Source organism: Juglans microcarpa x Juglans regia, chromosome 8S (assembly GCF_004785595.1).
Source record: "Juglans microcarpa x Juglans regia isolate MS1-56 chromosome 8S, Jm3101_v1.0, whole genome shotgun sequence".
Lineage (NCBI taxonomy): Eukaryota > Viridiplantae > Streptophyta > Magnoliopsida > Fagales > Juglandaceae > Juglans > Juglans microcarpa x Juglans regia.
In genome coordinates this window covers 15,451,265-15,473,322 of record NC_054609.1, presented here as the reverse complement: position 1 = coordinate 15,473,322, position 22,058 = coordinate 15,451,265, and the positions used below count along the sequence as shown (strand labels likewise).

General features: G+C 36.5%; 1 protein-coding gene and 2 long non-coding RNA genes across 3 annotated transcripts in view; all 3 read right to left on the bottom strand.

Moving 5' to 3' along the window:
• LOC121244336 (putative disease resistance protein At3g14460) overlaps positions 1–21,067 on the bottom strand; it is a 110,042-nt gene extending 88,975 nt beyond the window's left edge. The window contains exon 1 of the mRNA XM_041142368.1: positions 18,602–21,067. Within this exon, the coding sequence (XP_040998302.1) occupies positions 18,602–20,992 (2,391 nt within the window). The 5' untranslated portion in view covers positions 20,993–21,067. The remainder of the gene's footprint in view (positions 1–18,601) is intronic.
• On the bottom strand, positions 7,921–8,370 carry LOC121244339. Its single transcript, XR_005936396.1, has 2 exons — positions 8,099–8,370; positions 7,921–8,043 (listed from the first exon to the last, which is right to left on the bottom strand). It is a non-coding gene; the product is annotated as an uncharacterized LOC121244339 (long non-coding RNA).
• On the bottom strand, positions 15,348–18,023 carry LOC121244338. The gene is made up of 5 exons (XR_005936395.1): positions 17,495–18,023; positions 16,855–16,919; positions 16,233–16,453; positions 16,014–16,117; positions 15,348–15,851 (listed from the first exon to the last, which is right to left on the bottom strand). It is a non-coding gene; the product is annotated as an uncharacterized LOC121244338 (long non-coding RNA).
• Positions 21,068–22,058: the final 991 nt, after the last annotated feature.

Sequence of the window (22,058 nt, the reverse complement as noted above, 5' to 3'; positions counted from 1 at the left end):
AGTTGTAATGACAATTCTACTTCCCGCAGCCCCTACTTCAAAAGGAGCACGTAGGATACTCCAGTCGTGGTAGTTCTCATTCCAAATATCATCCAGAATGACTAGAAACTTCTTCCCTTTTAGTTTCTCCTTTAGTTTGACTTGCAATAAATTAAGATCATTATCATCACAGCTTCTAGAGGTGACAGATTTTAAAATCATTTTTGTCACCTTAATAGCATCAAATTCTTTGGAAACACAAGCCCATGCTTTCAGGTCAAAAAAGCTTTGCATCTTTTCATCATTGTATACAAGTTGAGCAAGAGTTGTCTTCCCAATACCGCCCATGCCAAGTATAGGAATCACAGAGAGTTCAGCATCCTTAGTTTCTGCACTCATCAGTAAATCAAGTATAGCCTGTTTTTCTTTTTCTCTACCATAAACATGAGCTTCATTCACTAAAGAAGTTAGGACTAGTGTCCCTCTTATTCTATGTGACCTCCTATCAATATTTTGTCTAAAATTTAGTTCACCTTGTCTTGCGGCAAGATCGTTGAATCGTTCAGTGATTTCCTTTATCTTTGACTGGAGCCTAGTGTTGATAATGAAACGAGTAACACAACCATATATGAGTTTTCGTACCTTACTTGAGCTGGCTTGGTTTTCATTTATCAATGCTTCGGTTGTAAACTCATCCAATATGTCTTCCAGGTCGTAAGCAAGATCTCTGAGATCATCCAGCCACATCTTCACTACTCTGAGAGTATGCTGCTTCTCCTCCGCATCATCAAGCACTGCCCGAATTCTTGTAAATGTTTTCCTCCACTTGTTTAGATTTTCTAGAAGACCCCCTCGACGTGCAAAGTCCAACAATTGAGGAGACACCAATTGCTCGAGCAACGTTTCAATGACCGAAGAAAGAAAGAGCTCTTTTACTTCCATGGTGCTCTCTGTATAAAGGAATGACTATAATGACGCAAAGATAGCCAGGATGTCCAATTCAAAGACAAGTAATTGGTTTCTTCTACAAAAACTTCAGCACTAGTCTCAAATGTTCATATCACTTGAACAGTTTAATTTTGAAAAATTAAACAAAAAACTTCCATTTTCTATTGAATAATAGAATAGGTAAAGAATGCAAAAAGTCTAAAGGCTGGTTTGGATTTAGAGATGAGATGAGATATTTTAGATGAAAATTGAAAAAAAATATTATTAGAATATTATTTTTTAATATTTTATTGTGTTAGAATTTAAAAAAGTTGAAGTAGGATTTGAAAAAGTTGAATTGTTTATTATATTTTGTGTGAGAATTTGATAAAGTAGTAATGATAAGATGAGATGAAACACTTTTTGAATCCAAACAGGACCTAAGAATTATAGCGGCCTACTCCATCCATAGAAAACTATTATGAAGGAAATTAAAGTCCACTTGTACAGTATTATCTCTCTTTATCTAGAGCAATTTCATCGAAATTGTTTGATTTCTCTCTTTATTTGTCGAGGCAAGTATTTATCCCAAGAATTTCAAAAGTCTCCTTCAATTTCGTGGAAAGTAGGGTACCTAGATGGCTCAGTTTTGATGGCATTAATACTTGACTCACTAGCCAGCTCTATAAATTTGTAGTCATACCAAACTCCAAAGACTTGTGCTCAAGTCTTTTTCCCTCTCTGTTTTTTCTTTGATTTCTCCAATTCAATCACGTCTGTGGAGTCCACCAAACTTTGGCCACATTAAGTGAACTAACCTACTGAATCAAAGGGATGAAAACTTAAAAAATAAAAAATAAAAAATAAAAAATCCAGGGAGAAGAACCAGCCAGTTTCATTCTTATAGCACAATTCCAAGATACATTTGGAAGATTTTTCAAAGAATTTAAGGAATATGTGACACTAGCTACTAGCTATATGATGCCCACCACTGGAGGTAACATGGGCATGCACCTAATGGTTCATTGCCCCTTCTTTTTATTTTACCTCCTCTCCCTTCGATTACTACTTTCACTATAACGTGATTTTTGTATGGGACACTCCACTCTGTCTTCTTATATTTCTTATTTAATTTCAATGCATATTTTATTAAAAAAATGAGAAAAATAACACCATAGCTACAACAAATTTTAAACGACCCTCCCCATTCCCAGAGCGTGCTTTCTTGCCAAACAATGCAGGCCATGTGATATACTAAACAAACTCTCCAAAATTAGAGGTGTAACTAATTCGATTCGGTCTGATTTTAGATATTTTGAATCGTATATATTGAGTTTGAAAATTTAAGAACCGATATCGGACAGATTCACCACCACTGAAACCAGGAAAACTGGTTTGTTATGGTCTAATTTGATTTGGTTTTTCTCGTTGATTGACACGTATTTCTAATTTTATATTATATTTATGTTATATTTTTATGTTATAAAATCAAAATTTATATGATCTATCAAAATTCAGATGTTATATTAAAAATTATAAGATTAATTTTATGTTATATCAAATGTTATATTAATTTTATGTTATAAGATTAATAGACATGAATAATAAGATTAAAATTTCATGTTATATTAATTAACAATTAGCATATAATATATATAATATAATATATACTATATATATAATATAAAAAATTAAAAAATATATATCTACCGGTTTGGTCAGTTCGAACCAGTGTTCTAAATATCAAAATTGGAACCAAACAGATTTCTAACCGATTTTGATTATTAGGAACCGGAACTAGACCGGACCGAACACACCGGTTCGGTCGGTTTCACTGTTCACCTTTTTTTTTTTAATAGTTTTACAGCCCTACCCAAAATAAATAAATATCACCTACCTTGAAGTCTTCTAAAGGAAAAACAGAGAAGTAAAATGAAAAGACAGTGGGTTTTGGGCAATATAGATGAACAGACAAAATGAGACACAACTAGTAACCTTCTATGTGCATATATAGCTACAATAAATGGAACAAGTGATTGTTGATGTATCTTCCAGTTAACATATGTTTTCTTTCACATCCAAAACTCCATTATTAGTCGACAAAATGAATCTTAAGGACAAAAGTGAAAACAGTGAAGCACATACGCTCAATGACTTTTCACAAACAAAGGACTTTGATTACCCAGGTGGTTCCAACTTCCTCAAAAATTCATTTGGCATGAATAGCAAGTAAATGAGCAGCTCCATTGCCTTCTCTACAAACATGGGATACTTCATAGAAATCAAAAGTCTGGAGCAGGTATTTGATCTTTGCTAGAACAAGGCCGTTTGTAGGCCTCTAAGTGCTGCACTGGCCTCCACATCTGCAACAGCCTCTTCCTTTCTGCTCATAGCCAGCTTTAAGTGAATCCTGACTAAGACTCCCATCAGAACTCAGCTTATCCTTCAGGAATCCAATCAGTGGCTTCATACAAACTAAGATTCCTGCATCGCCATATTCCTCATGCAATAGTTAAGAAAATTAAGACAAACTCAACATCTTTATACTTCCATCATATCCCACACCAAAATTAGACTGATTTTGCATCCAAGCAGCCTCCATGTTAAATCTTTTATGCATACAGAGATGCTCATGTATTAATTAATTTGGGAGCTCATGTTTGCCAAACATTAATTAATGATTTCATCTATTCAGACTATTCCTACTAATAGGCATACAGATAAGGCCTTGGAACATGCACTTTTCTCTTACCAATTGCAACTTTCCCTTCGATCAAAACGTAGCGGTTTTGGACCCCAATAATTTGTCTAGTTTGTCAAGTTCAGCAATTTTTAGAGAAGACCTTCTTATCAAGCTTTGACACATCAGCATAAATATTAAATATCAAAATTAATGACATCAGGAAACAGCCATGATATCTTTTCCTCAATAATTTCACATGTAAATACTCTGTACCCTCCAAAAAACAATGCCAATGGAACTGCTAAAAGTACTTTGTTTGAAATACATACATATATATACTGATATAGATCATATAGATATTTCCCTCTTCTTATTATAAACTTCATTTTCTTCTCAAAGTTTTCTTCTTTAATTTCCTTTTGTCTTTCTTGATCAGAGAGATTCAGAGCAAAAGAAATACAAAATAAATGGCTGATGCATTTGATTATGATTGTGATTATCTATTCAAGACATTTCTTACTGGAGACTCCGGGGTTTGCGAACGATGAATTCCGGTTAGATTCCAAGCCCACCATTGGGGTTGAATTTGCTTACTGGAATATAACGTTTGCAATGCTTTCTATATCTGTGTTTTTTTATTTCTTTATCACCCACCTTTCGTTTAGATTAATCAAACTTCTTCTATATAGATTGGTTCCAAATATATAGATTATGAAAAACAAATTAATAAATCCAAAAACATATATAAGAATTATAAAACATCTCAATGAGGGATTTTCTTTATTATTATTATTATTATTATTGGAGAAACTCAGCTAAAGGACTTTCTCCATTGATATTTTCCCCTATGTTGTAATCATAATTAAGAAGAGAAAGATAATATTAACCCAAGTCAGATGGGACCCAGAAGCCGAGAGAAATCTGATTTGGGTAATTCACGAAGACATCTGCACTAGATAATCTGAATGTGGAGGAAGCATTCTTGCATAAGATCATGAATATCCACGAAATCTCAAGCCAGAAAAGTTTGGAAGCCAAAACAAATGGAACAGCCACAAATCTTGGTGGTGGAGAAAAAATCATCACCATTGATGAAAAAGTAACGGCGACCAAGCATTCAAGCAGTGGTTGTTGCATAAAGTAGAATGAGATTAACATACTCTTCTAGGTAATTGAATACGAGAGATTGTAAGTAATGAGAGGATTTTCAGTTACAAAAAGAAAAAGAATTGTTAATAATAAACATTGAACGAGAATATTTCACCTTGGCAACAAAAAATGTAAAACTTAAAAACTCAAATCAACAAAAAGTTTTAGTATTTTTGTCCAAGGCAATCTAGAACTTCACCCCATATTTTTGCAATCCAATGACATGTTGGGGTATATGTGGAGACTGGTTTGGAGCTGAAAAAGTGTTTGCTGAAAGTTGGCTCGACAGTTGGCTCGAGCCAAGTTCGCTCGAATTCGCTCGACAGACCGCTCGAGCGAAGGCAAGTCAGAGAGGTTCGCTCGAGTCTCGCTCAACACTCCGCTCGAGCGAGACACAAACCCTAGTGTTCGCTTGACACTCCGCTCGAGCCAATGTTCATTTGGCTGTTCGCTCGAGTAGCGCTCGACACTCCGCTCGAGCGAAGTATGCAGATTTTGCCATATTAGGGTTTCCAGCGCCACTCACTATATATATGTCATATTAGACTTGTGTTGTACGGCCAGAAGTATATTTTGAGAGAGAACAATTGTCTTGTGAGTGCATATTGTGTGAGAGAGCAAAAGCCCTAGAGAGTGTGAGTTGAGATTGAGTGATTGTAATCTCCTCTGGTTAATAAGATTTCTGCAGCTCCTGTGGACGTAGGCAATTTGCCGAACCACGTAAATACTGTGTCGTGTTCTTGATTGTGTTGCTTTTACTTTATTTGTCATCGTTGGTGTGTGTACTTTGCATAGTATTTCACAACATGACAAAGAGTATGATGGTGTTAGCAAGAATAGCAATCAGGCAATGCTATCTCCAGCTGTCCAAGTCAATCCTGAAATAAAACCCATATCAGTTCACGAACAGAGAAATCCCATGATATGTGCAGCTGATGAAGATGATGGACAATCACGTGATTTAAGGAGTTAGTTTGGGATATGATTTGTACAGAATCAATTGTCAATTTATTTCCTTCTTTAGTATATAGTCTCAAACACGTAAATGCTCTATATAAAGAAATGAAGTATACGGTATTGATCACATTGATCAACACCCTTTCTTACTATGTTTTTTTCAGATGGTATAGTTTGCTCTTCTAGCCTGCTTCTTCTGCAGTTTGTGATGGTAGAGCCTTCTGACGGCCACTGCCTGTGGATGTGCTTGGCCTGGGAACTTGAGAACTGGTTATTGGCTTCTGCAACGGCTTGAAAGCAACCATGATCTCAGCGAACGTGGGTCTCTAAAATGTTAAATGTTAAAATGTACCCTCCAAAAAACAATGCCAAAGGAACTGCTAAAAGTACTTTGTTTGAAATACATACATACATACATATATATATATATATATATATATATACTGATATAGATATAGATATTTCCCTCTTCTTATAAATATCATTTTCTTCTCAAAGTTTTCTTCTTTTCCTTTTTTTCTTTCTTTCTTGATTAGAGAGATTGAGAGCAAAAGAATACAAAGTAAATGGCTGATGCATTTGATGAAGATTGTGATTATCTATTCAAGACGGTTCTTTACTGGAGACTCTGGGGTTGGGAAATCAAATCTTATCTCAAGGCTTACAGGAATATAAAGTTTGGCTTTCTATATCTGTGTTTTTTTATTTCTTTGTCACCCACCTTTTATTTAGATTGATCAAACTTCTTCTATATAGATTGGTTCCAAATATATAGATTATGAAAGACAAAATAAATCCAGAAACAGATACAAGAATTATAGAACAGCTCAGCTGAGGGATTTTTTATTTTTATTTTTTTATTAAAATTGGAGAAACTCAGCTAAAGTTGCTTGTAAGGGTGAGTCCAGTTTAAACTCAGCCAGAGGACTTTCTCCATAGATATTTTCCCCTTTGTTGTAATCATAATTAAGAATAGAAAGATAATATTAATCCAACTCAGATGGGACCCAGAAGCCAGAGAGAAATCTGATTTGGGTAATTCATGGAAACATATGCACTAGATAATCTGAATGCGGAGGAAGCATTCTTGCATAAGATCATGAAAATCCAAGAAATCTCAAGACAAGAAAATTTTGGAAGCCAAAACAAATGGAACTGCCATAAGTCTTGGTAGTGGAGAGAAAATCATCACCATGGATGAAGAAGTAACGGCGACCAAGCATCATGTAGTGGTTGTTGCATAAAGTAGAATGAGGAAGAGACTTGGTTGGTTGTAAAATGGACTGTTCGATCTGTTAAATAGTTGTAGAACATAAAGGGAATGTTGTCCATTGCTCATCCTTGTACTAACAACTAATCCAGATTGCAGTCTGTCTTTGTATGAATTTTGTTAGAAAATCAACATGATAGTCCATTCCATAAGTGGGCTAGCACAGCAGGGGATTTTATGGAATTATGGAAACAATTGAATATGTGCTTGGAAGAAGAGGAGGTTGGCTTAGTGGAGAATCTGGCTGAGAAGAAACTCATTCATCTTTGAGAAGAAGTTTGAGAGCCTGAGGTCACTACTCCTTGCTGCTAAGCAGAACATGGATGATTTCAGAGCAGCAAACATTAACCTCAAACCTAATCATGTGGACAGGATTTTGGTTAGGTGGGAGAAACCTGATACTTTGGTTTATAAAGTGAATTGGGATGCAGCTCTTGATGTGAAGAATAAGAAGGTGGGTATTGGGGTTATAATCAGAGACTCGGAAGGGGAGATTCTTGCTTGTCTTTGCTCAATGATGAATGCTCACTTGAAGCCTTTTATGGCTGAGGCACATGCTCTGAGAAGAGCCATGAACCTATGTCTGGAGTTGGGTCTGTCCAATGTGATTTTGGAGGGAGACTCACTGGCAATTGTAAAGGACACAAATACCAAGGAGGAAATATTGGCAGATTATTGAGTCATAATTGAAGATACCAGAAGAATGCTTGAGGACAATTTGAACTGGGTTGTGAATTTTACTCATAGGGAAGCTAATAATGTAGCTCATTTACTGGCCAAATTGGCTCTTACTTGTATTGGAGAATACGTGTGGATAGAGGAGGGTCCCTTACAGATTATGAATTCTGTGCTAAGGGAGAAATATTGTAATGACTGATTTTTTTATTGATAATGAAATATACCATTTATACTTCAAAAAAAAGTTAGAAAATCAAAATGGAAGAACTCCAAAAAAAAGAAAAATTTTCCAAATATTGATTACAACAATTTCAATGGATTTCTACAAACAAATATACAACCTTGAGGATAGCAGCACTGTGATGGGGAAAAAAGGGAATTGAGAAAATAGAATCGCAATCTCAAATTGGGTTGAAAGTGGGGAAATCAACCCCCCCCCCCCCCCCCCCCACCACCACTTTCTCAGACTTGTCCAAGGCAATCTAGAACTTCACCCCATATTTTTGCAGTCCAATGACAGAGAGTACGATGGTATAGTTTGCTCTTCTAGCATGCTTCTTCTGCAATTTGTAATGGCAGAGGCTTCTGACGGCCACTGCCTGTGAATGTGCTTGGCCTGGGAACTTGAGAACTGGTTGTGGGCTTTTGCAACAGCTTCAAAGCAGCCATGATCTCAGCAAACGTGGGTCTCAATTTTGGGTCTGTAAAATGTTAAATTGAGTCTTTTGTCAGGAATGCAGAAATGAATCTGAGTATGCTCGTTACACTGTCACAACCATAATAAACATAAAAATAGAATTCCGATCCAACACTACTAATTCATAAGAGAATTTAACCTTTTACGATCTTTTTCAATGGCACTATCATTATCTACTTGGGAAACAATTTATACTCAATTTTTTTAAAGAGAGCACAAAGATCATTGTTTTTCCATCCTCGGTAGGAATGAATTGGACAAGGAAGACAGATCTTTTGGAGAATAGAAGAGAAGAAGATAAGCCTTAATCAATTGGTAGCAAGAAGTGGTAGTAGTTTTTACATGGTATTAACGGTTGAAATTCAGTCATTCGATGTAACATGAAAGGTAGCCAGACATTGATTATGTCGATAGGAATAGCAAAATTAATAGCAAGAGAAAAGCAATATTACTTGCACATCTAGTTTTCAGATGGTAGTCGGAAGTTGCAACAACTTGCGTCAGTCTTTTGAACAATCTGCAAGCATTGAACAAATAAATATTCATCAGCCTTCGGTAAAACAGAGGAATTTTTTTTATACCGATTTCTGTATTTATATGGATGTAAAGACATCCTTAGCAATCATATTCATAACCCAATGTCATGCAATCGACGATTTGACAAGAAGCAAATCCATAAATGAAAAAAATAATAAATCCATAAATGGAAATTTGGATCAGAGCCAGAACAACTTACCATTGGATTTATTCCTCTGTTTCTGTCTCATAAAGGTCGTTGCCATTAATTCGAACACAAGGGATATCAGCTATCCTGTGCCACTCTCCTATCTGATATTTCTTGCAGCGTTCTTCCAGCAGAGGACATTCACGGATTTCAAGTTGCTAGAGTGAGGCAGGTAGGCCATTCTTTGGAAAACACTTGAGCTTCTTGCAGTCAGAAATCTCAAGTGTTTTAAGAGAGGTGAGTTTTCTGAAGCCCTCGGAAGACAGGCATTCTAAATTCGAGAATTCTGAAATGTGGAGGCTTGTTAGAGAGGCAAGCAACGTCATCTCTGGAAAGGACACCAGATGCTGACATCCACCAATTCGAAGATGATTTAGGCAAGTGAGGTTGTTCAGCCCCCAATCGAACAAGGCTTTAGTGATTTTAGGATGAGAGATGTCAAGTGTTGTTAGGTTTGTGGGAAAACCTGTTAGACTAAAAACAATTCTAGAATGCGGAATTACACTTTAGAAACAAGAATTGATAGGTTTTAATGCCAAGAAATAAATACCTTCGGCCATTGATGCTATTCACTATTTTGCTGCGTTTCTCTTTGTGTTTGGCACTTCCAAACTGTTCTCCACTCTATTTAGATGGTGTAATACCGAAAGGAATTGAGTAAGTGAGTCTGAGGACCAAACACTGTATTTATAGCCGAAACTTCTATCAAACTTCGGTGTTTACGTGTCCCACGTGATCCTATTTTCATGGGATCAATTATCAACGTGATGGAAGAGTGTTGGACCACTTCAAGGACTCTTAAGTGATAGACTCGTTCTCACGGACGTCTCCGTGAGAAACGGTCAACATTCTCCCACTTGGTCCACACTCCTAATCAAAGATTTCATCTTAAACCCATCGATAATCTCCATTTAAGTAATAAATACATGAAATATGGCGATAGGTCCTCTAATGATGAGTATTACCTTCCATGTATTACTATGTATTTATTCTTTAAACATTATAATTTATGTGGGAACAATTTCTTAATGAATAAACCCTATGTTTATCTTGGTCCAACATAGATGAATTTTTCTCAAAATTTAAATTAAGATGCACATCAATATGAGAAAAAAAATCAAAATATTTATGAATTTCATTAAAATAATATTGTTCATACAATGAAAAATTACATAATGGAACCAAGTCCCATGTTCACTACATGATCCTTGAATTTCAACGGTGGCATGCTCTTAGTCAAATGATCAGCGATCATTAGTTCAGTGCTTACGTGCTCAATGACCACTTTATTTTCTTTAACACGTTCCCTTATGGCTAAATATTTAATGTCGATGTGTTTACTCCGACTCCCACTTTTGTTGTTTTTAGCCATAAAAATAGCAGCTGAATTGTCGCAATACATTCTCAATGGCCTAGAGATCGAATCCATAATTCTAAGCTCAGAAATGAAACTCTTAAGCCATACACCATGTGAAGTAGCCTCAAAACAAGAGATGAACTCGGCTTCCATAGTGGAAGTAGCTGTCAAAGTCTGTTTGGCACTCCTCCATGATATAGCTCCACCGGCCATTAAAAATATATATCCTGATGTTGATTTGCGTGAATCAATACAGCCAGCAAAGTCAGAATCTGAGTAGCCAATTACTTCCAGATTATCCGTTCGTCTATATATAAGCATGTATTATTTCGTTCCTTGAAGGTACCTCATTACTTTCTTTGCAGCTCTCCAGTGGTCTAAACCTGGATCACTCTGATATCGTCTCAACATTCCTACAGCAAATGCAATGTCAGGTCTTGTACAGACCTGAGCATACATTAGGCTTCCGACAGCAGAAGTATATAGATTGTTCTTCATTTGTTCCATCTCAAGGTCGTTCCTTGGGCATTGGTTCAAATTGAACCTATCACCCTTCACAATGGGAGCTACACTTGGTGAACAATCCTTCATTCGGTATCTCTCTAAAACTTTATTAATGTAGGTTTCCTGAGACAGACCCAAGATATCTTGAAATCTGTCTCTATGGATCTTAATGCCAATGACATAAGATGCCTCACGCATATCCTTCATATCAAAATTTTTAGAGAGGAATTGTTTCACCTCATGCAGCAAACCCTTATCATTGGTTGCTAGCAAAATGTCATCCACATATAAAACAAGAAAACATATTTTACTCCCACTGACCTTCTGGTATATACATTAATCCATAACGTTTTCTACAAAACCGAATGAAGAAATTACATTATAGAATTTCAAATACCATTGTTGAGATGCTTGTTTTAAACCGTATATGGATTTCTTGAGCTTGTAAACCAATTGATCACCATCACTAGAGTGGAATCCTTCAGGTTGTTTCATGTAAACCTCCTCCTCTAGATCTCCATTGAGAAATATTGTTTTCATATCCATTTGTTGCAACTCTAAGTCAAAATGGGCTACTAATGCCAAAATAACACGCAAGGAATTTTTCTTAGATACAAGAGAGAAAGTCTCTGTGTAATCGATTCCTTCTTTCTGAGTGAATCATTTAGTAACGAATCTTGGCTTGTATCTCTCAATGTTGCCCAATGAGCCTTTTTTTAGTTTTAAAGACCCATTTACATCCAATGGCTTTTACACCATTAGGCAACTCAACAAGATCCTAGACTTCATTACTCTTCATAGAATTCATCTCTTCCTTCATGGCATTGTACCATAATTCTGATTTTTTACAACTCATGGCTTGTGAAAAGAACTCGAGATCATTTTCGGCTCCAATGTTATAGTCAGATTCTTGCAGATACACAACATACTCACTAGGAATTGCTGATCTCCTTGCTCTAATAGATCTTCTTAATGTTGCACCATCATCTTCCTGAGAAGTATGTGGTTCAACTTGTTGTTCAAAAGTTGTTGGCAACTCTTGAACTACTTGATCTACTGGAACGTCATCAACAGCTTGTAGAATGTCAATGATTGGTTGTTCAATACCAATTTGCACTTGAGGGGTATTGTAAACAATAATCATTCTATCACTTGAGGTGGAAGGTTGAGATTCTGAATGATCATTCTCAGAAACTATGTTCCTGGTTTGATCACTCCCACTGATCAAGTCATTTTCAAGAAACTTTACATTTCTTGATTCCACAATCCTAGTGCTGTGAGATGGACAATAAAATCTATAACCCTGAGACCTTTCAGCATATCCAATGAAATATCCACTAATGGTCCTTGGGTTTAGTTTCTTCTCTTGTGGATTATAAATTCTCACCTCAGACGGGCATCCCTAAACGCGCATATGTCGCAAACTCGGTTTCCAACATTTCCATAATTCAAATGGGGTTTTAGGAACAGCCTTGGTTGGAACACGGTTTAATATATACATTGCCGTCTTAAGTGTTTAGCCCACAATGATTTAAGAAGATTGGAGCTGCTAAGCATACTCCGCACCATGTCTAATAATGTTCGGTTTCTTCTTTCTGCTACACCATTCTGGTTCGATGAACCAGGCATGGTGTACTGGGCAACAATCTCATGCTCTTGAAGAAACTTTGCAAATGGCCCAGGTGCTTGTCCATTCTCTGTGTATCTACCATAATATTCTCCACCTCTATCTGATCTCACGATCTTAATTTATTTATCGCATTGTTTCTCTACTTCAGCCTTAAAGATTTTAAAGGCATATAATGCTTCGTTCTTGTTATGAAGCATGTAGAGATACATATATCGTGAGTAATCATCTATAAAAGAGATGAAGTATTTCTGACCATGTGAGTCCATGTCTGGACTACATATATCAGTATGTATGATCTCTAATATTTCTGAACTCCTATTGGCACCTTTCTTTGACTTGTTGGTCTGCTTTCCTATGCAGTCCACACAAGTCTCAAAATCAGTAAAATCCAGAGTATTAAGTACCCCTTCATTTACTAATCTTTTAATTCTATCTATGGAGACATGACCTAATCTCCGGTGCCATAATTTAGAGGAATCCTCATTAATAACACATCTTTTAGTGCCAGTGTGAACATGCATTGAATCATAAGTGGTATTGTTTTGTAAATTAATGCAGTAAAGACCATCAGACAAAATACCATTCCCAACACAATCAGATTTATAAAATAAATTGAATGTTGAATTTGAAAAATTAAAGGAATATTCAAAAGGTACTAGTCTTGAAACTGAAATCAAGTTTCTAGAGAAACTTGGAACATAAAAGGTCTTTTCCAACTTTAAAACAAAACCACTAGATAAAATTAAATAGCAAGTTCCTACAGCTTCCACATGCGAGCCCATCTTGTTTCCTGATAAGATGCTTCGCTCACTTCCCACTGGCTTTCTTTGGTTTTGCAAACCCTGCAAGGAATTTGAAATGTGATTTGTTGATCCAGAATCAATCCACCATGTGTTAATATTGACATTAACCATATTAGATTCATAACAAATAAGTGAGGTTGGATTACCTTTGTCTGCAAGCCATTTCTGAAATTTGGAGCATTCCTTCTTCATGTGTCCTTTCTTTTTACAGAAAAAACACTTGGAATCTTTCTTAATACCACCTTGGGGAGGTATTTTGCCTTTTCCTTTCAGTTTGGCTTGAGATTTGCCCCTTCCATGCGTTGCCAGCATTGCACTTTCACCTTGTTCCATCATCAGTCTCCCTTCCTCTTGAACACACATGGTCATGAGTTCATTAATTGACCATTTATCCTTATGTTTGTTGTATGAGATTTTGAAGGGTCCATATTGATGCGGGAGGGTGTTCAAGATGTAGTGCACCAGGAAGGACTCTGACATTTCAACCTCGAGTTTCTTCAATTGAGCCACATTGTCCCTCATTTGCATGATGTGCTCACGCACACCTTTCACACTGGTGAGCCTTAGGGATGAGAACTTCATGATTAGGGTGCTTGCTAGTGCCTTGTCTGAAGTGACAAATTTTTCATCAATGGCCTTTAGCAAGTCTCGGACATTTTCATGCTGATCGACAGAGCCACGAATACCAGCAGAAATTCTAGTCTTAATGAACATCATGCTAAGGCGATTAGATCGCTCTCATCGCTCATAAAGTGCAATGGCTGCTGCATTGTTGGTATCAGTGAGTGCTGGTGGTTCGTCTTTCCTAATAGCATAGTCTATGTCCATCCACCCTAAATGAAGAAGAACTCTCTCCTTCCAGACTTTGTAATTATCTCCCTTAAGTTCAGGGATATCATAACGAATATCAGAGAAATTTGTAGGTTTTGTAACTGCATATAGATTACATGCTTACGTTAAAATTGAGGCCTAAATAAATATTCATGTGTTACCAATGTAAATCATGCTTTAAAAATTGAATCTAATGACATAAAATTGCCTGTGGGCTAAATTTTTAATTTAAATAAATCCAATTAATCTATATGATAGAATTTTATCAAATTATTTACTTAATTCATAATTCTAAAGGGTATATTATAATTTGATGTATATTCTATCTTAGACTTTTATGATAAAACTATCAAATTATTTACTTAATTTATAATTCCTGTGGGTAATTTATGAATAACTTGATATTTTATCCTAATTAATAATATAAATATAATAAAAATTCATGTGGGATAAAATTTATTATATTAAGTATAATTAATTACAATTAATGTCTAATATTCTTTATGCAGAATTACACTTTAGAAACAAGAATTGATAGGTTTTAATGCCAAGAAATAAATACCTCCGACCATTGATACTATTCATTGTTTTGCTGCATTTCTCTCTGTGTTTGGCACTTCCAAACTCTTCTCCACTCTATTTAGATGGTGTTATACCGAAGGGAATTGAGTAAGTGAGTCTGGGGACCAAACACTGTATTTATAGCCGAAACCTCCATCAAACTTCGGTGTTTACGTGTCCCACGTGATCCTATTTTCATGAGATCAATTATCAACGTGATGGAAGAGTGTTGGACCACTTCAAGGACTCTTAAGTGATAGACTCGTTCTCACGGACGTCTCCGTGAGAAACTGTCAACAAAACCTTCTTTGAGAAATGATAAAATGCTCGGACAATTAAATATTTTCTCACAGTCAGTTATATAAAGCTCTCTCAGGTTGGAAGGGAGTAGCAACTCTCCACCATTCAACAATTGAAGATTTTCACAATAGTGGATGGAAATATTTGTGAGAAATGAATTATGATGAAAACTCTTGGCTACTGACTCTAGCTTCGGACAATTGCGAATAGTGAGTTGTTGAAGCGTGGCAGGTAATTCCCTGCTTGATGTTAAGGATTCAAGGGCTGGACAAAAGCTAACGTACAAGACCTCAAGAAGAGACACAAAATAAATAGCTGATCCATTTCTTGAAGATTGTGATTATCTATTCATGAAGACAGTTCTTACTAGAGACTTTGGGGTTGGACAACGATGAATTTTGGTTACCGGAATATGAAGTTTGCAATCCTTTCTTTTATCTATGTTTTTTTTATTTCTTTATCACCCACTTTTCATTTAGATTAATCAAACTTCTTCTATATAGATTGGTTCCAAATATACAGATTATGAAAGACAAAACAATCCAGAAACAGATATAAGAGTTATAAAACAGCTAAGCTGAGGGATTTTCTTGTTTTATTATTATTATTATTATTATTGAAGAAACTCGGCTAAAGTTGCTTTCAAGGGTGGGTCCAGTTTAAACTCAGCCAGAGGATTTTTTCCATTGATATTTTCCCCTATATTGTAATCATAATTAAGAAGAGAGAGATAATATTAATCCAACTCAGATGGGACCCAGAAGCCAAGAGAAATCTGATTTGGGTAATTCACGGAAACATCTGCAGTACATGAAGAGAATCTGAATGTAAAGGAAGCATTCTTGCATAAGATCATGAAAATCAACATTGAACGAGAATATTTCATCTTGGCAACAAAAAATGTAAAACCTAAAAAATCAAAGCAACAAAAAGTTTTAGTATTTTTGATGAAATGGCAATCACCTTGGTTGGTTGTAAAATGGACTGTTCTGTTAAATAGTTGTTAAACATAAAGGGAATGTTGTCCTTTGCTCATCCTTGTACTAACAACAAATGCAGATTGCATTCTATCTTTGTATCAATTCAGTTAGAAAATCAAAATGGAAGAACTCCACAAAAAGAAAAATTTTCCAAACATTGATTACAACAATTTCAATGGATTTCTACAAACATATATACAACCTTGAGGATAGCAGCACTGATGGTATCACAATCTCAAATTGGTATGATGGTATAGTTTGCTGTTCTAGCTTGCTTCTTCTGCAGTTTGTGATGGTAAAGCCTTCTGACGGCCACTGCATGTGGATGTGCTTGGCCTGGGAACTTGAGAATTGGCTATTGGCTTCTGCAACAGCTTCAAAGCAGCCATGATCTCAGCAAATGTGGGTCTCAATTTTGGGTCTCTAAAATGTAAATTGAGTCTTTTGTCAGGAATACATAAATGAATTTGAGTATGCTAGTTACACTGTAACAAACATAATAAGCACAAAAATAGAATTCCGATCAAACACTACTAATTCATTAGAGAATTTAACCTTTTATGATCTTTCTCAATGGCACTATCATTATCTACTTGGGCAACAGTTTATACTCAAGTTTTTTTAAAGAGAGCAAAGGGATCATTCCTTGTCCATACATGGTAAGAAGACAAGCCTTAACCAATTAGTTGCAAGAAGTGATAGTAGTTTATACATGGTATTAACAGTTGAAATTCAATCATTCGCGATGTAACATGAAAGGTAGCCAGACATTGATTATGTGGATATGAATAGCAAAATTAATAGCAAGAGAAAAACAATATTACTTGCACATCCAGTTTTCAGATAGTAGTCGGAAGTTGCAACAACATGCGTCAGTCTTTTGAACAATCTGCAAGCATTGAACAAATAAATATTCATCAGCCTATATATATATTCATATTCTTAATCGATAAAACAAAGGATTTTTTTTCTATACCGATTTTTGTATTTATATGGATTTAAAGACATCCTTAACAATCATATTCATAACCCAATGTCATGCAATCAACAATTTGACAAGAAGCAAATCCATAAATGAAAAAAATAATAAATCCATAAATGGACTTTAAAAACTAAACATGTATATAGATGGTTCGATCTATTCCTACTTCTAGGCATATTGCTAATTGGCATAGAGACAAGGCCTAGGAACATGCAATTTTCCTTAGCAGTTGTCATACTGCTGATCATGACAAAATCAGAGGAACAATATCTAGTTATGTAGCTATTTTGGAGCCCGATCATTTGTCAAGTTCAGCAATTTTCGAATTTGAAAAAGAAAATTGCATGTTCGAAGACCTTCTCTCTTTGCTTGGAGATTTACAAATCTTAACAAGGACTTGGAACAATAGGAGTGACGGGATCTCTCCAATGCCACCGTTTAACATTCAAAGGAAATTTGGATCAGAGCCAGAACAAACTTACCTTTGGATTTATTCCTCATTCCTCTGTTTCTGTCTCGCCTTCCTCTGTTATTGTCTCATATTCCTCTATTTCTATCTCATCTTCGTCTGTTTCTGTGTCATAAATGTATCTGCGATTAATTTTAACACAAGGGATGTCAGCTATCCTGCGCCACTCTCCTCTCTGATCTTTCTTGCAGCGTTCTTCAAGCAGAGGACATTTATTGATTAGAAGTTGCTGGAGTGAGGCAGGTAGGCCATCCTCTGAAAAACACTTGAGCTTCTTGCAGTAAAAAATCTTGAGTGTTTTAAGAGAGGTGAGTTTTCTTAAGCCCTCGGAAGACAGGCATTCCAGATTCGAGAATTTTGAGATGCAGAGGCTTGTTAGAGAGGCAGGCAACGTCATCTCTGGAAAGGACACCAGATTCTGACATCCACCAATTTCAAGTTCATTTAGGTAAGTGAGGTTGTCCAGCCCCCAATCGAACAAGGCTTCAGTGATTTTAGGATGAGAGATGTAAAGTGTTGTTAGGTTTGTGGGAAAACCTTCTTTGAGAGACTCTCCACCATTCAGCAATTGAAGATTTTCACAATATTTGATGGAGATAGTTGTAAGAAATGAATTATGATGAAAACTCTTGGCTACTGACTCCAGCTTCGGACAGTTGTCAATAAAGAGGCTTTGAAGCGTGGCAGGTAATTCCCCGCTTGATGTTAAGGATTCAAGGGATGGACAATTGTCGAATGAGATAGCTCTAAGAAATGAGTTATGATGAAAACTCTTGGCTACTGATTCCAGATTCGGACAATTGGAAATACTGAGTTGTTGAAGAGTGGCAGGTAATTCCCCGCTTGATGTTAAGGATTCAAGGGATGGACAATTGTTAACGTACAAGACCTCAAGAAGAGATGTGATGCCACTACTGCAAGTAGTACTGTTGTTTGTATCATTATCATCATCCTCCACCAATTTCCTCATACTCTTGCAGTCAAGTATACTTAGGTTCTTTAAAGTTGGAGGCAGATGGCTTCTTGCAAAATGAGTTAGCGAATCACATTTATAGATAACAGTAGTGTGAAGACACGTAAAATCTATGATTCCGAGTTGGAGACACTCTTGATCAACTTCTTCCGCCACCAAAGAGACTAGTTTGGGACAAAGAGAAATGTTGAGATAATTCAGAGATGGAAGATGATGTGGCAGTGATCCCACCTTGTCTGACCACAAATTCGTTGACTCCTCACATCTGTCAATAGTTAACCATTCCAACCCTTCCATATCAAGCCCTTCATCTGAAATTGCTGAAAGTGAAGTGGAGAATTTTATTGATTTGAAAGTAGGCTTGCTTCCACACACCACCCCTTCCATATCAAGCCCTCTGAGTTTCTCAATGTTAAATTTGCATTTATCTGGAAAGCATGAAATTGAGAACACCAACTGCGCACAATCAATTATCTCAACTTCTTTTAGTAAAGGAAGGTTGTTTGGTAACTTCCCTAATAGCTTGGGACAGTTACGAAGGGAAAGCTTACACAGATTTGGAAATTCTTCACAAGGACTCCAATTCTCCCACTCCTCCATGTCATAGAAATGCAAAGTCTCTAAACTACCGCCACAAAAATCAGAACCAACACTCTTCACCTTAGCCATGCCGTTGATCCAAAGATTTTTGAGTGATGACAAATATTGCCCCAATGGAGGTAATGATGTGCACTTGTAACAATTTTCTAATCTCAAGGAGACCATATGAGGAAATGAAGGAGATGTTAACCAATTTGGAAATTTTTTACAACCATAGTTAATTATACTCAGCTCCGTCAAAGCGTCGTGAGGCCATAGCCCATTTAGTACCTCTATTTCACTTGTCCTGTCTTTTGACTCATCAATGTCCCAACTCCATTCCAACGACAATGCATCAATTTTCGTCTTTTCAATTAATTTTGCATCTTTTGCATTCTTCGGTTCAATCACATTCTCTAATCTTGAAATGCAGAGCGTCTCTCGAAGATGCTTCAAAGGTCCAAGCTCCTTTATTCCATAGCAGCTGTCTTTTCCCAGAACTAGATTAGACAGTGTTTGAAGACAAGTTAGTTTACCTATTTGCATAGGCATTCCTTCCAAACTATTTGCACCTTCAATGTTGAGATGGCGCAGGTTGACCAAGTTGCATAACATTGAAGGTAATTTCTTCAGACAACAGCAATACTCCAACAACAATGTTTGTAAGTTGTAGAGACTAGTTATTGATTCTGGCAGGAGTCTAATTTGAGTATTTGAAAGGTCAAGGTACCTCAAATGCTTCAAATCACCAATAGAATCCGATAGCTCCGTTATACAGTATCCGTTGAAAGATAACACCCTTAAACAACGTAATGTTGGAACCAATTCAAAAGGAACATGATGAGCCAAATAGCAAGCACTTGGATTTGGTAGCATGAAAGGTAAGAATGTACGTAAATTTGTGAATTTAGAAAAAACCTCAAACTTTTTAGTTACATCATATTGGCTCCCCAAATAGGATGAGTAGCGTGCCTTTATAGGACTATTCTCATGCTTAGTACCTCCAACCCTATCTTCCATTCTAAAGCATGTATCGCCTGCAACTGACTGAGCTAAATCATTGATGAGGTCATGCATCACAAATTTTGATTCGTTAATACGTGACCGTTGGAAAAATGACCTTGACAACAAATTGCGAAAATATTCGGAACCCAAATCTTCCATTTCGTCTTCATGATCTCGTCGTGGTTGAATCAGACCTTCTGCCATCCATAATAGAACCACCTCCTTCTCCTCGAATTCATAATCCTTTGGTAGTATTGAGCAGTATGCAAAGCACCTCTTTAAATGTGAAGGGAGATTGTCATAGCTTACCATAAGAGTGGAAGGAATTCCATTTTCTTCCACAGAAATATCCCATATCTTATTCTTCAAAACTTTTTCCCACTCATTGCGGTCTTCATCTTCACTGCGTAAGACTCCTGCAATAGTTTTTACTGCCAATGGCAAGCCTTTACACCTTCTAACGAGTTCCTCACCAATATCTTTAAGGTCTGGATGCGCACTGAAGTCTCTTGCTTCCAATGCATGTTGGGTAAATATGGACAAACAAGCTTCATTTGACAACAACTCCAACTCAAAAGCCTCAACTTCCTTGGTTCGCATTAGTGATGAGACTTTCTGGTTACGAGTTGTGACAATAATACTACTTCTCGGAGCCCCTGCTTCGAAAGGAGCACGTAGGAGAGTCCAATCATTGTAGTTCTCGTTCCAAACATCATCAAGAATTACTAGAAACCTTTTCCCAAGTAGTTCCTTCTTCAATTCGACTTGCAACCAATTTAGATCTTTGTCAGCACAATCTAATTCCTTGCTCATAGATTGTAAAATCGTTTTTGTAACTGCAGCAACATCAAAATCTTCTGAAACACAAGCCCATGCATTCAATTCAAAAAAGCTCTCCACTTTTTTATCATTGAATACTAGCTGGGCCAATGTTGTCTTTCCTATACCCCCCATACCAAGGATAGGAATCACATTGGGTACTTTATTCAAAGCATCACTATGTTTTTCACTGACCAATAATTGAAGTATAGCCCCTGCGACTTCCTCCCTACCATATATGTCACCTTTGATCACCACGGAAGTTGAGAGAGGTCTCTCCCTTCTTTTGTTTGGCCTCGGACTAACATTTTCCTTCAAATTCAGTTGATCTTTTTCTATCACGAGATCATTAAATCTTGTATTTATTTCCTTTATCTTTGACCTCAACGTAAACTTGATCTTAACAGCACTTGGAGTTAAACAAGTACAACAAGCAGGGAAGAGATTTCGTACCATACTAGCGCTAGCCTGACTTTCAGCGGCCATCAACTTGTGCTGTAAAGCTTCTGTGGCGAACTCATCGAGTATATCTTCCACGTCGTAGGCCAAGTCTTTGAGATCATCAAGCCAACTTTTCACTGTCTTTTTAGCCTGTTGCTTCTCCTCTGCATCATCAAGCACCTCTCGAAATACTGTTTTAGGCCTTTTTGTTTCGCGAGAGAGAAAAGAAGGAAGCAAGAGTACTATAGCAAGAATCCCATTTTTATTTTATTTTTTGTTTTAGGAACGTGCATGGTAGGGACCTAACTTGCTGGCTTCTTTCTCTTGTTTATATATGCTTTTTCTCTTTATCATGTGATGATTGATCTTCTTCTTTTATTTGGTGGTTCAGTCACATGGTGCATGGACCACCACAAATTCAATCCACTTGCCGATATTTGTCCATCCCAAGTTTGAAGGGATGCAGAAAGGAGTTCTTCCATTATTTTCATCGGAGAGAGAAAACGAATTAAGGAGAGAGTATGCAAATAAAGAAACACTACTGTTTTAGGCCTTTGTTGTTGTCGTGACTCGTGAGAGAGAAAAAAGAAGGAAGCAAGACTATTTATTTCCCAAGTGCATGGCATTTTTGTATTCGGTTAGGCAGGGCCCGCCATTATCATTATCAACCTGAGCTGCAGAATTAATGTTGGATCCTAATTTGTAAAAGATTAATGCACTCTGTGAATTTGTAAAAAGTGCTATAAGATTTTATTTAAAA